Source organism: Triplophysa dalaica, chromosome 9 (assembly GCF_015846415.1).
Source record: "Triplophysa dalaica isolate WHDGS20190420 chromosome 9, ASM1584641v1, whole genome shotgun sequence".
In the NCBI taxonomy this organism is placed as follows: domain Eukaryota; kingdom Metazoa; phylum Chordata; class Actinopteri; order Cypriniformes; family Nemacheilidae; genus Triplophysa; species Triplophysa dalaica.
In genome coordinates, this window is record NC_079550.1 from 10755554 (window position 1) to 10774354 (window position 18801).

General features: G+C 39.0%; 1 protein-coding gene across 4 annotated transcripts in view; it reads right to left on the bottom strand.

The window, feature by feature from the left end:
• phldb1b (pleckstrin homology-like domain, family B, member 1b) overlaps positions 1–18801 on the bottom strand; it is a 56098-nt gene that overhangs the window by 18650 nt on the left and 18647 nt on the right. For all 4 annotated transcript variants that reach the window (XM_056756589.1, XM_056756591.1, XM_056756588.1 and 1 more), the window contains 4 exons: positions 15031–15156; positions 10460–11922; positions 642–905; positions 423–566 (listed from right to left, as the gene is read on the bottom strand). In XM_056756589.1, the coding sequence (XP_056612567.1) occupies positions 423–566; positions 642–905; positions 10460–11922; positions 15031–15156 (1997 nt within the window). The remainder of the gene's footprint in view (positions 1–422; positions 567–641; positions 906–10459; positions 11923–15030; positions 15157–18801) is intronic.

The following is an 18801-nucleotide window of genomic DNA, read 5'->3' on the forward strand; positions in this document are numbered from 1 at the left end:
TACAGTGTAATGATACAGTCACTATCAAATGTATTCATTTAGGAGACGCTTTTATCTAAAGCGACCAACAAATGAAAGAGCATTTAACATATTTTTCAATGAGCTAACTATATGTGCAGTCTACAGAGCCATGTTTACAAGCCATGTTTGAAGCTAGAGAAAGACGAACAACATGGACATTTTTAATTATAAAAATATAAACGGTTAGATCAATTTTAAATGAGACGCTGTCAATCTTACCAGCACAAACACGCTTCCTTTCTATGCAAATCAGGTAAGAAACTGCTGTGCAAACTGCACTAAGCCTAGATTACTTGAGTGTGTTTGCATCATTACATTTTCTGCATAATTCATTTACTGAATCAAGTTCTAAAATTTGATTCAATATGCAGCTTAATTTATACCCAGTGAGAGCGGCTCACCTCCTGTTTGGACTCCTGAAGTTGCTGCTCCAGTTCTGTGATCCGAGCTTTCAGCTCATCTACCTTTGCCAGCACTCGAACCCTCTCTTCCTCCAGGTACCCCAGTTCCAGACGGCCGATACTGGCTGATCCTGAGTCCTCTGCCTGAACACACATCATACACAGTTTACATATGTTCTTATAATAAACCACCTACTTCATTTTGAAAATATGTCTGACCTGTCCATTCTGTCCGTTCAGCAGACCTGTCGGGTTTCGTCCGTTGAGCTGTGTGCCCTCACTGCTGTTGCAGTCTTCCTTCAGGTATCTCTGCGCCACTCTTGAGGAAATGCTGTTCATGCTTTCCACAGAAGGACGTCTGACGTTAAGGCCCTCCCTGGAGCCGAGCCCGGAGACACCCATCCTGCCAAGATCGCCCGGCGGCCCATCGCCCTTATTGTACTCCGCACAGAGGTTTAAGATCGTCTCCAATCGCTGTCGTTCCTACAAAAGAGAAGAGCCATTAGATGAGTCAGGGGTGGCAAAAGCGGCCCTCGTGTTATCTAATTTCCTCTGCGCCAGCCTCTGGCACTGAGCGTCCCCCTGATGCCAATCTGATGAGAGGACAGGAAAGAAAAAGAAGCGCCACTGTCTGGAGCGACTCTTATCACGACCCTGTCCTCAAATGAGAGTGCACACAGCGCTTGTCAGAACAGGCTCTCAGAAGTGGAGGCTACTCAAAGATCTCCGAAACGGCTGTGGGACTTCACAGAGCTCGTGTTGATTGGCTGCCTGGGGGGTCTGAATGTGGTAACAGCTGCCCCCTTGAGCAAGTGGGACCCACCTCAAAGACACATTCTCAGTCTGACCTTTGACCATTTCAGGGTATTTATCACAGACTGAGGCACCGACTCCTGCTGATGAGCAGGATCTTTGTGGGCTTGAGTCTGAAAATGTTTTATGATATGCTAATATCTAAAAAATGCCAGGTAACCAGTTTTGTTTGTTTGTTTTTCTGCAATTAATTATTAAAATATTGTTTCCATTACAACCACTTTGTTTATTACTTTTATTAATAAAAGCACCATATGTAATTTGCAAATAACTGAATATATTCAATGATTGGATGAAGCCACTTAAGAATAATAGGTGGCCTGCTTGTTTAAATATAAAGCCGCAAAATTAATTAAGAGAGCATTGAACATTTTCATTTACTCAGCATTTCTAGATGTATTGCGGTCATTCCCGTCCAGTGTCTGTTGAACATCAACAAAATCAAACCTCATGAGCGACAAAACCATCCAACAGCAATATGAAAGATTGACAGTATGACAAGACACATGAAAAATGTGATAAAAATTGAGGTTAACAAACATTTTGGGAATTTTACTTAATACATGTTATATAACTGTTGTATTGCTTAAAAGTGAATGTGAACTTGTTTTATTTGCTGTTTTAAGGTCTGAAAAATACATGTTCTGTTAGTTTCAGAAAATAAATGCAATAGAAAAAATATTTTTATTTGAAATTTTGTATTAATACTGTTTGTAGTTCACAGAAGAAAACTACATTTTACCTAAACACATAATTAAATAGTAATGCTAAAATCAGAAAACTGTTTTTAAAAGATTTTTTTTCATGGCTGAATATTTACATTTACATTTACATTTAGTCATTTAGCAGACGCTTTTATCCAAAGCGACTTACAAGTGGGGTAGGTAATGGAAGCAATTAGGACAGCATAAGTACAACAAAAGCATAAGTGCAATTAAAATGAAGACTAGTCTCATATAGCCTAACACAGTATACGTAACCATTCACTCATTCATAAATTTTTTTTTTTTTTTTTTTTTTTTTTTTAGTTGAGTAGAGAAGAAAAAGAGTAGAGAAGAAAAGAGTGGAGAAGAAAAGAGTCAGAACAGATCAGTCAGATGTTGGCGGAAGAGATGTGTTTTCAGGCGTTTCTTAAAGATGAAATATACACTTTGAAACACTTAATATTCTTTATTAATAGCATTTCCACATTTAAGAATAATAGCAAACTCATAAAAAATATAGCAGTTGTGACCATAAGAATTATTTAAGCATGCAAGAGAAATCACAAAGATGTACTTTGGTTTAATTTAATCTGCTTTTTTTTCCAATTATTTTTGTAGTTCTTTCACAAGTCGCTGTAGTTCCATCACAAACCCCAGTTAGAAAACCTTTCTCCAGAACATATAATTGCACACAATTAAATCCACACCAGAAAATGAAGATAAACAAAAAGATCCAGACTGGTACCAAACAAGCTGAGCGTCTCTTTGATGTGCTTCAGAGGATAAACTTAAGTGTGCTTTGTGAAGAACTGAGATGAGTGTTCTCCAAACCCTCAATTAACTGAACCTGTAATCATCATTAGCCCGCTGAATCCAGATCACAGCGTTTACACTGACAAGAGGAACGTGCCTGAAGAGGATCTTCTCAAACTCTTCCCATGCACTTAAAACACCAAATGACCTCAGTCAAAAAGCTACTTCCAAAATACCATTATATTACTCAAGACATTTCAGTACCATGAAAACACCAAAAGACAGGACCCTAAGGATGGTATACTTCTAAGTACAGCGGCTATACCATCAGTGCACCAATGTACATACTAAACAAGCTTTTGAATCACCAGGAAAAACTTTGGCTTAAAATTCATAATTCAAACCTTTGCCTTTTCAAAGCTGAGCTACATTTACTGGACAATTTTCAATTACATGAATCACATCAACATCTCTTCACCTGACATTGCTCGTTCTCAACGCCAAAATTAAACAAAATTAAAGCCCCTGTGCTTTCGCTCCCCATTCTTTCTAATCGTGACGGGTGATACCACAGAAAGTGTCTTGTACAATTAACAGCAAATTATATCCACACAGAAGCCAAGGGCAACATGATCCAGATAGGGACTTTTATTTAAAATTCTGTCAAACACAATAAGGCATGAAATATTTCACACCTTAAAACCACTATGTATTCTGGTTAGCATAAGCGGACATGTCTTCACATAAAAGCACTCTTTTATTTCTCATTTAGGCCGGACGCAATGTGCAAAACTAATTTATGGGTTTAAAGGGTCTTCTGTAGCTGTCATTAACAGGTCCCCCCAGGGTAAGGAAACGGTTTAAGATCATAGCATCACAACCTGAGTTTAAAAGATCTCTGGTGCGCATGAAGCCCATAATGAACCGTAGGGGGGAGTGTAAATCATTTGATCTGGTTTCATCTAGGCCCCACTGAGCTTCGGATCCAGTTTATAGCCAAGGTTTGGTTTACAAGTGTGTGTTTCAAATCAAAATAGGGGCTACCGGAGCACTTCTAAAGCAATACACTGTGGTGTAAAGCCAGGCTAATGCAATACTCGAAGAAATACACTTTAACACAATTCCCAAAACAAAAAGCATTACAAGCACACAGAATCAATACTTACAGATTGAATGCTTACAACAGCTAACACAGTGATATTGAAACATGTTGTAAACTTAAAACAAATTCAAATACTTCGTTTTCAAATACTACAGTTCTATAGTAAAGCTGCACCAAAATCCACTGTTATATGGAATACAACAAATTTTGTAAAAGATTTCAATAAAAATCACTTACCCTCATTGTGATGTGTTAAATGAATTTCAATGTAACACTGTTGTGTGATAGTCTTAGTTGTTTCCTCAATGAGAACCTTTCCAGAACTCACACATACACACATGCTAAGAACAAATAGTCACTACCCTCCGCCTCCAGCACACACCCATTCTCTCTCTGTGTGTGTGTGTGTGTGTGTGTGTGTGTGTGTGTGTCTGTGTGTGTGTGTGCGTGCGTAAACACATGTAGGTAGGACTACAAGCAATTTCACTACATCTCGGGTGGATGTGTGGCTACACAAAGGTATGTGCGAAATACAGTGCCCGTCAAAGTTGCTACACAATGAATAAAATAAGTATTCTCTTTAATTTATAATAGTATGTCATCGAAATTATGAAATAACAAATTTCCACAAAAAAATTATCGCCCGAGATTGAAACTGTTAACTTGAAAATTACAAAGTCAAAAACTACATGCGTGCTAAAAACTAGATGGAAAGAATGTTAAAAGTTTCCACTGATCCTCTCTGATTGCAAACCTCCCTGCGTGCTACGACTGTATTTGGGCGAGTGTGTAGATGTCCTGACAAGGTAAACTTCTCACTATGACTTGTATGTGTCCAGAGAGGAAATGCAAACGTTACAAAAATGTGTTTAGAAAAGAAAAAAATTCTACATTATCTTCCATTAAAATCGACACAACATTACTATTTGTGCCACACACAAAGAAACAATCAGAATTGAGCTGGAATCTGCTATGGCGTGAATGCAGCCAAAATAAAAATGCCTCAGATATGTGTGAGGTTGAAAATAGGCGGTTAACAGAAACACTGGGAGTCCAAGTGTAAACTGCGCGATGTCCCTCAGATTTCAACCAATAAGAGCACTGGAGATGCAGCTCCTGCATTCCAGCATGTTCCTTCTGTCTTCTTTCCAAATACTTACACCCCTGTCTAAAGCTCTTCCGGAGACTCAAACCCCCTGCTATGACGGAGCCTCTCTCCTGCTGTCCTCGACCTTATTCTGCTGTCACAGTGTCACTCTGAATGACCTCAGTGCCATTCTGGATATTCATAATAAATATAAGAAACTTTACAATGGTGTAAAAAAATTCAGTGTTGTCAGGAGCATATTTTCAAGTGAATGGCAACATGGCAGTTCTTCATGGAATATTGAAAATATTCTGTAAATGAAGCAGGGATAGCACATCAAAAAATGTGACACTTCACCTTTAAAACAGTACTTTCTATTTACAAAGCTGACATTTCAAAGTGAATTCATTATCAAACACAAACTACAGACTAGACCAAACACAGTTAGCATTAAGACCACCTGCAAACATCTTACACCGACACTTCAGTTGTTGAAATATGTGATGTTTAAAAATCATAAACAAAGGCTTTTTGAATATGTTTGGAAAAACTGCATATTACCACAAACAAAGTCAATAGGAGCTTCTGTTCCTGCTGAACACCACCGGCAACATCTGATTTCCCATTAGAGTTTGAGCAGCACATATTATACTTTTACAAGTCTAAAGGAATTGTGAGACAGATGTATGAGACATGTATTGAGACAGAACTGCAGCTGTAAACCAGGGAGCATTGCTTCATTTTCGAATTAAAGCATTAAGAGTTCAAATGCATAGATTCATATTAGTCCTTGAATCATTGTTACCATTAACATGTACCATGGTACTAAAGAGTATACTCAAAAGAGTATAGTCTTAGGTATTTGCTGAAAGGTAGGCTACCGTTAATAAATCAAACCAACAACAGTATTTGAGCATCTTAACCAAACTGTGAGGAAATATAAAAATAGCTCCAGAGAATGCAAACACAACTGTGGTCTTGCTTTTCAGTTTTGACACAAGAAGCTGTTAATAAAGGATAAGCAAAGAACTGTTCACACTCTTCTCTCATCCCTCAGGAATCAGATGAACTGAAAAACCTCAGCTCTTGATTTCCACTGGGCTGTGTTGTGTCTAACTCAATAAAAGATGGATAAGATGGATAAGGTATAAACATCACCTTAAGGTTTCTTCTCCAAAATCAGTCACAATTTAGATTCATACAATCATTTCCAGCCTTTCTCTGACCCTGAGAATTCAGTTTTCCTATTACTGTATATGCAAAATTGTTATATGTAAGATGCCTCTGCTGACATGTCATTTTGCATTAAAGTGAAAGCACAGAAAAGAAACACTGAAGATTGATTGCAATGTATTGGGTTCCGAAGCTTTCGAGCCTCATAAAAAGGACATTAAAACAGCCTGAAGGCCATCCATAGGACAGGTCAGATTTCCTATATTCATAATCTTCTGAAGCCAAATAAATAGCTCTTTGCGAAGAATAGGCAGAAAGTGCAGTCAATTAAAGTAAATGGCAGAATTTTAACATTTAGGTATAGCATCTCTTTAAACCCCCGTGGAAACCTTCAGGAAAGACAACTAGTTTCCTGTTAGCTATGCAAATTATGAATTTAATAATAATGTTTGTCTAATCATACACATTATACGCATTATATGGTCCAGCATAGAGGAGCTTCCTACGCTACTTTCATGGGGCTTTAAATCAAACAAACTGTTTTAAAAACATACTGTACTGTACGTCTTTTTTACTGCTTTGGATTAAACCTAAGAATATTACATTCGCATATTAACACTAAATAATAGCATATTGTTCACATTAGGGATGCATTTTCCTTTCAAGCAACAGACAACAAACAGGTCTCTCTCTCTTTAAGTGCCTTCAGATTCCTGGTCAAAGAACACAGGACAGGCACAGCCCAGCAATTTATCAATAGAGGTTAATATTAGACCTGTACAAATGCGACTATAATGCTAAATAATACAGTATATCATTGACATCATCAAGATAACTGGTTAGCATCCTTTAGGGGGAATAAAGAATGTTTAAAGTCTAATAATAATAATCTAGTATCGAAGTAAGTGTCAATGTATTATGATTACAGATCATCAAATTAAATTGAATATATTGTATAATGGACTCCTGAGATAGCCGCAGGCTCCCCGTGACCCGAGGTAGTTCGGATAAGCGGTAGAAAATGGAATGGAATGGAATGGTATTGTATAATGTGATGTAATGGGGTATTGCTTTGAGTCAGGAAACAATGCACGCAATATTAAAGGCAGGGTTAGGATAAGAATGTCTGTACTGACCAAAATAATCAGTGCCACATAAAATCAGTTAAATGCCTCCTTTACGCAAATACTCCCTCTCTCTCTTTCTTTCTCCCTCTTGTTGCGAGTAAAACTAGAATTAATCTGTCCCAAAGCAAACTGACGTGCACTGGACTGCAACTACACAAGAAGTTCCAGTGGGAATCATTCACATCGCTGCATTCTGCTGTCATTGGCACATAATAATTTGTTTACCTTAAAAAATATTACATTTGCACTTTACTGTCAAACAATAATGAAGGCATGTCTCTTTTCCCTAAAAACAGCTTTATTTGCTCAGTAATTGCTTTATAATATATCAGGAGATATATGGAGATCTTAGTTAAGCTTCATTTAAGAATCAAGTTGTCTCCAAGATTTCTTTCAAATTAATCAAATTTAATGTTGATAGCGCAGATCAGATAATTTGATCTTGAAAGGTAATTTGATGTGTAGATGAGAAATGTCAGACACAGGTAATGTATTTGTAAACTGACTAGTGAATGATGCTATATTTAGTGTGTTAATCCATGAGAACAGTGCTTGTCACTCAGAACACATGCCCCCTCTGTCTGTCTGACCACCCAATAAAGTCATGGAGCTTATGTCTTCATTCTGCTCATGTAGACATGCAAAAAAGCATACTGTATCACAAATGTGTTTGCATCCCTAATTACTATATCCGATGATGTAAGCAATGCATGCAACTTCAACAATTCTACATCAACAAATGTTTATTTTAAAGTGATTATGTCAATGTATGATACATTTCTCCGATATCTAATGAATTTGTTTTGGACTGACTAAAATAAAGCAGTATGGGATCAAATTGCCATATTGAGTCTAGAACAGGGGTTCTCAACTTTTTTGACTGCAAGGCCCCCAAACGGTTTTCAATAATATTCAAAGGCCCCCCTCTCACTTACAAAACCTTAAAATTTCTACCCAATAAAATATTTTAGTGCTTGACACTAAATAGAAAAATGTTTATTAATTACGAAAATGGCCAAATAATAACAAACATTTTAAAACATTGGTCATCTTGAGGTCCCCTTGGAAGTCAGCTATGGGCCGTTGCCCCCCATTTTAAAACCACTGGTCTAGGGTCCTTTTTTTGACAGTGAAGAGTGTTTTTGTTTCTTTGAAATAGCATGTTTAATAATAAACAAATCTTTTCCCTAAAATATCTATTTAGTTTTCAGTAAAAAGACTTCTCTTTAAAACGTCCTCGCTGTTTTTTACGCTTTTACTGTGCAGCAAATGTCAGTTATATAGAGTAATGGAAATGTGATGTCATCGTGGGAGCTTTCCATTAAAAAAACGAGGTCATCCTTAACAGGCCTGGCATCAGTATGGGACTCCAGCTGACTGACGGTTTTCTAGTGACTGATGCCATATGCCAAGTGTGTGTGCCAAGGCTGTATCTAAGGAAACCATGTGTGCCTCTGGAGCCTTGTGGCAGTTTAGAGATGATAAATTATGTACTGCAGTCCGGACTGGCTCTTCAGTCAAAGGTATGTCGAACAAAAATGTAATTCACAGACACTATGAAAATATGGTCTCAACTGACAATGGTCTCAATTGTTTCATTAATCATTTGCAAAATTGACATACAGTAGTTAAATATAGTTTTGATATAGATTCATGGTTTACCTTTTGTAAATTGCATGTCACTGAAGTTATTGCATATTTTTTATTACATATGTTTAACTCAACACAAGCACAAAATGTAATGCCCTTGTGGTTTCAAAGGTCAAGGATTCTGTCTAAATTATGCATAAAGTTTCAGTCAGAGGCATAACTGCTCTCTCTGGGTTGACACAAGCACAATGACTATAAGGTTTAATGGAAACTCTCGGCAAAGCTACACTGCCGTCTCACTCAACAGTGAGCTCAATACAGTGAGGAGATAAGTCCACAGCTCCATCGTCTCATTCTCCATTCCTTTAAGAGACATGTGCGCTGTTTCACGATCTGAACCACATAAGTGACCCACTGTCCTGACCTCTCCTACATCTGACAGTCAGCTGCCAGAGGAAGATGAACTGCTACTACTGTCCCCGAAGCAAATTTCTGCTTGTCATGCTAGGCTGTTTCCAGCTTTCACTCCGAAGGAGCCACAAGGCAGTTAAATGAGCAAAACACGGCTGATATGCACGTCTGATGCGTGAAAATCTAATGTGTTTGTCATAGTGCTTTATAGATGAGGGCTGTTTGATAATGGACCCTGTGGACCATGTCAACAGACCATGTCAAAAGAATGGCAAAATCACATTTACGGAAATGATGGCGATGGTACCGCTGACAGTCATGCAGTTGCTAAAACTCGACAGATCATTCAAGTCTTTTATGAGCAATCTTATCTCACTGGCGTGGCGACTGTGTTAACACAGAAATATACACTATGCTATTTACACTTGACAATGTTTCTGTCTCTCCGAAAAGGTCTGAACCAAAGGTCATTTTTTGTTTGTCTGTATTCTGTTCTGTTTTTGAGAAAGGCAGAAATGAGAACATCTGCACGTCATCTTATAGATTTACAGTTTATTGTAGCTTATTCTTTTGGCATTAGTTTTAATCATCTTGTTTGTCGAAATAAAGCAAAAGGATCAGCCATTGTTTACTGTTCTATTGAGCAAGAGGGAAATTATAGAGGATAACATACACAATATTTTCTGTTGACCGTTTAAGCACATCCCTGTCTGTACGATCAATTAGATCACCTCCGTTTTTAGAGCAAATAAACAGCCACAAAGTGTAATTACACGGGAACCAGACGAGTGCTGTTTCAGACTCAAAAACATATAAAACTTCACAGGGGCCTTTGTGTCAACCGCTTCATTCTGGGCAACAAACTGGACCAAGATGTCTAACGCTCCCTCCTACCTCTCATTGCGAGACAACAAACAATGGAGTTGCCATGGTATAATAAAAACCCTTTGCCGCTGCACGAAAACGGATTAGTCAGTGTGTCAATGTAGTACGTCAGTTCTCACATTTCTTCCTAATTTTCTCCATTTCCACTAGAAGAAAATAAGGACTGCTGAAGTTTGAGGTGTGTTAATAGAACCAGTTTTGCAGTAGTGAGGAGTTTAGGAGCTTATATTAACTGTAGAAACTTGCAATTTACATATCATCAGAAGACATGTAGAGACGGGATCCTACATGGCATGTACAAACAGACACCGGGTTCTTCTTGGAAGAATTATTTCTACTAGGATGTGGCAAACATAATATGAAAGACAGAGTAATGTATGTGTCTCACTCACCAGCCTTTCCATTTCCTGCTCTCTGAGTCGCTCTTCTCTTTGGCACCGATGATACTCCAGAAGGTCATCCTCGTTGTCGCTGATCTCCGTGATGCTGTTTTTGCGCTCTCTCATGCCAGGGTGAGGCATCCGGAGGTCCCTGTGGCCCGCTGACATCTTCCTGTGGCTTCTCGGACTGGAGCGGGGTGATGATCCAGGCAGAGAACCCAAGCTGAAGGCCGATGAGAGCGAGTTCCCAAAACTGGCCTTTCGCCCGCCACCCTCCCCCATCAGTCCCGAGGTGGGCGAGGGGCTACGGGCACGCACCGCACGAGGGCTGAACTGGTCCTCTGTAGGAGACCCTGCTTTCCGCCTTAGTCTGGGGCTCTCTTGGACAGTTCTCGTGGATGGGCTCTCCGGAGTGCGCAGAGTTCCTGCCAGTGCTCCCGGGAGCACAGGGACCCCCCTGCGAGCCATCGATGGGCTGAGAGGGGGAAGCTCCCTCATGCTGCTCCCTTCAAGGTTCCTGCGGGCCAGCCGCGGAGATTCAGGAGGCTGCAGTGTGCGTTGGTGTTGAGGTCCGCCCTGAATGATATGGACAATGGGATCCAAAGGAGGCTGGAAGGATCGGGAGGGTGGGGAGAGCTGGTGTGAGGGGCTGGACGTCGAGGAGCGATCTGGTTGAGGCTGCTCCCTGAAAGGACTCGAGGGTCGATCGTGAAGGACAATAGCAGCTTTAGTTCTGGAGGGTGAGAATGATGGAGATGCAGTAGAGAATTTGGGGGTTAGTCTGGGGCTTCCTGGAACTTGCAACCGACTGACAGATGGGGCATCAGTTGGAGTGGTGGAGATTGAGGGCAGAAGGGTAATCTGTAAAGGGCTCTCAGCCCCCGAGTTATCTTGGTTCAAGAACCTGCGAGCAGGCTTTGGGCTCTGTGATGCTTCTAATAGAGCCTTCCTCTGAAGTCTTGGACTCTCAGGAACCTTTGGCCCACCACCCCCGCCATTGGGCAGTATAGTCCGTGGCTGAGGTATGGGTGGCTGGCTGGTGTAATTGTAACTGGAGGACCTAACTGGCACAGGAGGAAGCATGTGAATATGGTCCTGACAACCACTTGGAGATGGACTTGTGTTGCTGCCACTGCTGGCTGGTGATGGGGATGAGAGAGGGGAAAAAGGAGGGGAGGTATTCTCGTAACTGGAGCCCACAGACATAGCACCAGGGCTCGTTGGAGGAGAGAGAAGGAATCGGCCACCTCCATTTAACATGGGGGACAGTGGAGACTGGGAGATGGGCTGGCCAGAAGGTTTCTTAGAGGAAGACGGCTGTGGGTCATCCATGACTAATGAGTCCATAATGTCCTGGAGGTCCTTCTCAATGGAACTGACAATGGCACTGTGTTCCGGGCGCACTTTCTTGTTGGTAACCAGGTAAGATTCTGGTGCACCTGACGGGTGGTTCCCATTGACCAGGTTCTCAGAATCTGAAAAAGAAGTGAAAAAACATAAGCTATTACTATACAAAGATGCCAAAATCCTTCAAAACGGGGAGGTGAGCCAACTTGAATACATAACACAAGAAAAGTACTTATGAGTGATGCACTTGGCTCCCTCACCTTACCCAAATTATTATCCTCATCATTACACCTGAGCTTTAATGCAAGTACCTACAACTGCTGCATTTAGTCTTATACTTCATTCGATGGCCACAGAATTCAAGCCATATAAAATGGAAGCCGAAGAAAAAAAGTGGTTACCCAATGGAAACTCATAGAGAAACTCCACCAGCTTGAAAGAATAAACATCAAATGTAAATCTTCCCACATAGCTAAATCACAGACAGCCCGAGTAATCCATCAGTCTCTCATGCGACTGATCAGCTTCATTGTAACTGGTTCATCAGATGCAAATGAACAAAGTTGGTCACTATACAAACCACCAATATCATATTTAACACAACCTCAATACCATGTGATTTTCCCTTGTCAATGTAGCAGAAAATAATCAAGTAGTTTTATAAAACTTCAGATGTGAAGCTTTGTCATTGTAAAAAACATACAGGATATTATGTATTCAATACAGAGTAAATAACATTAATATTTTATGAACAACTATATGTCACATTGATCTAATCAACACTGAAAACTTAAACATTCATGCTCTTCCAAACTAGTGTTTGCTTTTCTGATTGTCTATTATTACAAAACGATCTCTACAAAAAACTCTAAAATAATGCTCTACACAACTCCGTTCAGCGTTTTTTTATTATTATAAAGTAATCGTGGATAAATAAAAACAGCTGCCGATGCCTCTGGCATGCCCTTTAAATTCTGTTGACTTCTTTTAATCGCCGGTAAAAAAAAGAAAAAGAAATGATGTCAAGAAGCCACGAACGCATAAAGACTGCGGATGATAAATCATAGGTACATGATAAATAACACACTTCAACTTGACATTCGCGTACAAAAACAGTATAAAAGGCATACGTACGGATAGCGATCAGACATACATATGCAGTGGCTATAATTACAGTACTTACAGATGAGAACACGCCTGAGGAAACGCTCAGCAGTTTTGTATCGCTGTTTAACCCATAACCTACTTCAGGTTCAAATATACGAGACCTTCATTTCGGTTGTGAAGCTAGGCCAGCTGTACCGGCTACAAAGTACCCAGGCAGGGGTGAAAAACGCTGTCGTTGAGATATTACAGCCGGGTTTGGATCACCCTGCGCCGCTACACCGCCGCCGAGTCCCCCGCCCTCCCCTGTCCACGGTGCTGATGTGACTGACTGCTGGCTGCACGGGGGGCGGGGACTGCTGTCTTAAAGCGACAGTGTGCCTTTTCCTGATCTATTCAAACACTGACTGTGCTGACGTCTGCGTTGGGTTTAACCACATGAAGAAATGTTAAGCTTTGGTAAAATAGTTACTATGTTTAGTTAGCTAATCAAATAAGCTATATTAAAAAAAAACTCTATATAAATATACTATATAAACTATATAAATAAATAAACCATTTAAACAGGACTTTTCACACTCATCATACGTAGCCTATATGACAGATAGTCGTTGTTAAACTATGGCAATACAAATGATAATCTGCCAAAAAACACTTACTACAGAACCACGGGTAACATTCATGAGGGTTTTAAATATTAGTTTGTGGAATAATGCATTTGTGAAAAAAACCTAAATCTGCTATGGGCAATTCGGAAATATCATCAAAAATCTCCAGTGGACCAGCTGTGTGAAAACAAGTCAGCCGGATATTGGGAGAATGTAAGGGGAAGAGTAGGGAGGGGATTGACGACTAGAGTGGGTGGGAAGATAAATATAGATATTGTAAAAGATATCCCTCAACTTTAAATAAGCAGAGCGTGGCCAACATAGCTGTCTGGACTCGAAATGAGATGGGCGAGGAAATAGATTTGGCACAGAGAAAGTGTGGAGCGGAGAATCAGGGGGTTCTTTTCCTCTATAAATTCTCAGTTTTTGAACAAATAACAGATGTCAAAGCACACAGAGAGCCTAACTACAGCCAAATGCTGTTATACATTAGTGTTGTAAATCTGAACTATATAGTTCTGGTCATACTTTCTCTAAATACACTGTCATTTTGACATTACAATTAAATCCTGAAAGGGAATGCAAAAGTAATACCGTAAACAAAAATAAAGTCTTCCAAATTTAGGAAACGCATTACACCAGCTGTGTTTACGTGCTAAATTTGTCTGTTTCTGTCACACAACAGGAAAAGTCAGAAAAAAACTACTCAATGCAAGTTGTAAATATCTTTTAAAACATTGGCTCCAATGGAATATGTAGAGTGCTTAGTCAACAGGAATGAGCTCCTCATAAAAGTTGCATGGTGCAAAACAGGACCCAGGCAGGCTTGTGTTGCTAACGGTTTGAACGGAAATGCATTCATGCCCAGCCGCACCTGTAAAGCACCTTCTCTGCTACTGAAACAAACCACACCATTCAACCATGTGACTACACCCTCTAGGAACAAATCTGACTCAATTTCTTCTTTTAAAAGAAGGCATAGATATCACTTCTTATTCTTGTAGATTTGCATTGGTTCTTTCCTGACTTTCTTTCTTCTGCAGAACACAAAATAAGATATTTTGAAGAAAGTTCATGGTAATCGGGTAATCAAACAGTTACCAACATTCCTCAAAAAAATCTTCTTTTGTGTTCTGTGTCAAAAAGTGATGTAGGTTTGATACGACAAACGGCTGAGTAGACTAAATGATAACAGAATTTTCATTTTTGTGTGAACAATCACTTTAAAGTACTACTCTAAATTTAAATAAATGTATTAATGTAACCAAAATATAGTTTATATATTCAGTTAACCAAAGTGTTCTTATGGAAAGTGGCATACATAAATATGCCAGAGATCTCAATATGTGTATCAAATCACAACATAAAAAATACACTGAACCTTTCCAGGAACATGTCTTCCACACAAATGACGTTCTACACACAACACAGTCTTTGTGGATGCTGCCACTCCTGTGTGCTGAGGTAAGCGTTAGATAATTCATGCACATTGGTGGTGTGTTCTCCTGTGGGATATTGCATTACCTGTGAGGGCCTGGTTTTTCACACTGCCTGTCTGTCCTCCTTCAGGCATCATGCTTTTCATTCGGAAAGCCTCCTCGGGGTGATTGAAGCGGAAGAAGGCGGACTGGCCGAAACACAGCATACAGCCTGCATGCAAACCAAAACAATAGCCTGGTTACTAAAGCTGAAAATGGTGGATCAAATATAAAATGCTACACATAATAGGAATAGTTCCCCACTGCTTGAAAAAAGACTTTCAAATGATCTTTCCCAGGATTCTTCAATGTTGCAGAGGATTGTAATACTGCAGTGTGAGAGAGGTACAGTTTAGGGGAAAGGAATGTTTGCCCTCGTTTTACATGAAGAGGCAGGAACATCTCACACTGTGCTGTTGCCTCAGACTCATGGCTCGCTGAGTGAGGGGAAAAAAATAGACAAGCCAGACTCTCGTGTAGCTAATGTGAAATCAAAACTGGTCATTGTTAATTCTGACTACTACTACTACTACTATATTTATGTCTATGTATAAATAAATGTTTGTTTTTAAAATCAGCTTCTTTTATTTTTGACAGAAGTGATATAGTTGGTGCTTTACGTCACTCAGGAGAAAATTCATTTAACACCAAAGAAAAATCAAGATTACATTATTTGGAATGACATGATGATGATAATCCCCTTTAAATTAACACTAAAATATCTAAATAAATGGACTCCCACTATATAAATAGGCCTAAAATAATCTAGTCCATCACACCGTATTTATTCAAGGTAAGTAAAGGTCTCATGGAAACCTTTCCAGCTCAAGCAGATGTGTGATGAATACCGAGTGCCATATGCCCTTTTGTTCCGGACAGGAGGCAGAACATTTGATTATCCTTCAGGTTGTGACAGAACCAGGTACGATTAAAGCACATAAAAGCCTGCACCGAAAACTCTGAACCGCTCAAGTAAACTGTGTACTTTGCTGCTATTCTCAAATATCAAGACTCAAGCATGTTTTCTTTAAATCTGATACTGAAAAGAACGTTTGAACAAAGACTGTTTGTTTTTATAAAACAATTTGTCTACAGAATCCTTCGAGTCTTAACATGCTCTGCTAGCACTTTCAAAGTCATAGATCAAAACAGACCAAGGAAATCAAAACAATGAATTAAGCACAAAGCAAACGTGTCAAACAAAAATAGATACTAGTGTTTTTAATTTAAAAACAGAGCTGTTTACATACTCAACAATAAATCATTTTATTGGAAATAACAGAGCCAGGTGTTGTTTCCCAATTCCTAGATATGTATTTTTTTGTGAGCCTTCAAGATTTGTACAGGGTATGAATCAATATTAGACAACACCCTTCCACCCTTCCAACACTCCCGTTTCAAATTACAAACCCAAAGGCGACACTACTGCCGTTCAGCATTGTCTTACAAGCATCATGCACTTAGTCCAAGAAAAACTCAAACAAGAAATTGCTAAATGTTAAGAAGCACTGATTCTGCTGTGTGGTTTATCCTTGCTTGTGGGTGCATACAACCTGCAAAGCTGTAAAAGAAAACCGAGACATTATCCCCGAAAAACACGGTTTGGTAAATCATACATTTCTTCAAGGGGAACCCTGCATGTTCACAGCGGAGCTTCAAAGATCATCCATGAGGTAAACCAGCAAAGCGTGAAGTTCCCATTCCCAGCAGAGCTTAGTGACAAATTTCAGTTCAACAGCAGACATCCAGTTCTGTCAATACACTTGATAAACCTGCAGATAACAGCTAACAGGTAAGCACAAAAACTGCACCAAGAAGATATTATCACAGTTAACATGGTGCCATTACAGTGGCATGATGTTTTTAGCATGCATCTAAGTGGCACAAAGGTGTTCTTTTAGTAATACGGAGCACCATGTAAATACCACGATACAGGAGTATGATCATGGTTGGTGACAATTATTACTGTATTGTTACATGTGTGTTGGTAAGAGAAATCATCGGTGCAGTTATTTTGTTACTTATGTGTATATTGTATGTAAGTTTTATCTTTGAGTGGGTAATTGATGTTTTAATGTCAACAAATATACAATTATGCTATCAACTGTCAGTATATCAAATAATGTAATACGTATATATTTGATTTATAGAATGAATAATACTAATTGGTACTATATTACAATATATTGAATAATACATAAGGAATTGCTGCTTTACATACCCTGAAAACATACTGGTTTGACTTTGAATATATAAAAATATATGATTTAGTATATTGCATTGCATTTTCCAGTAAATTTAAATATTGTTGTTTCATGAAGGAAAATCAAATATCTGTGTTTCTTTAAAGAATGGCTCTGAATAACAGTCCTGGCATGGAAAATTATCAACTGACTATTAGAACAGTGATATTAAAAGGTCAGAAATTTCTATAGCATGAAGATGTGTTGCAAAACAAATCTTAGGATGATGTGGTATATACATAATTTATAAGGTAAATACTGCTTAAAAATTTTGACATATCAGCACCATATTACCTACAAAAGGCCATTACTATTCCTCTGTTAGGTCACAGCCATAGAGGTTGATGAATTTACCCACAATGCTAAGTGAATCGCTTGGAAGCAGATTTATGTTGTAAAGTGGAGGGTGATCTAGCACCGCAGACAACACTACGAGACACGAGGGAAAATATATGAGCCTAGAATCACACCTGCTGGGGTGGGCGGGCATCTATTTGTCCACCCTCTGCTCCTACCATCATACTTCATACATCAAGGCCTTTTATGAATGATCGCTGATGTTAGCAACACAAAAATGTTCCAACAACGTGTCCAGAATTTTATGTAAAATATTCCCTGTATTATGCCACTAAATCTTGTACATAAGAACAAAATCATGATGATGGTGCTACAACATGGTGACAAGATGGTAAAAGCTGTGATCTGCACTATTCGTATATATAAAGTGATAAGCTAAGCTACAAATAAAATCGTAGGCTGTTTATAGACAGCTACTTCATGCCAGACATTATGGATACAGTTAACAGATATTTTTGGTACCAGTCAAGGAGATGTTACAATATAATATTTCAGCCTGATAGGCCGAGTATGAATGTGTGATCAAGCGTTTATCTCAATTTTTCCCCAATTAAAAGAACCCACACCACTTAATATCACGTCTAAAAGATTCACACTCTTAACACTCTGCTTGAAAAATGATAAAAATAATAATAACTATGTTATTATCTGCTGAAATTAGTAGCAAATTAGTTGCAAAGCCACCAAATAACCTCTCCTTGTCATAGATGACATTCACATTGAACCATGACTAAGAGCCATTGTATAATCAAATTCATGAGGCCATTTTCAAGAAGACAGGCCTCATCGGTAAATGACATATGCAGAGAGGCGTGAGTCTGGGGAGACCAGCGGGAAGTGGCTGTTCTTCATGCAAGGGCCGTCTCACCAACATTAATCAGTAAGATTGATTCCCCACCGTTCACTGATGAACCGTTTCGCTAAAACAGCCGTAACCGCACTTTGAGAAGCCAAACTCATTAACGAAAGTGCATGTGTAACAGTGCCAAAGTACTTCACTTGTTAGTTCTCAGGTGATTTTGAACTGAAGGGCATAGCATGACTATTTAAGGAGGCTGAAAAATGAGAGAGGATGAAATATAATATGAACTAAACATTAATATGTTAAGACCTCTAGGGTCTTTAAGAACCTAAAGGCCATATTTTATTTAAAGACTCAATAGATTCGCTTACACTTATGGCTATCTTTCCTGAGTTTATATGAAGGTGACTTTTTT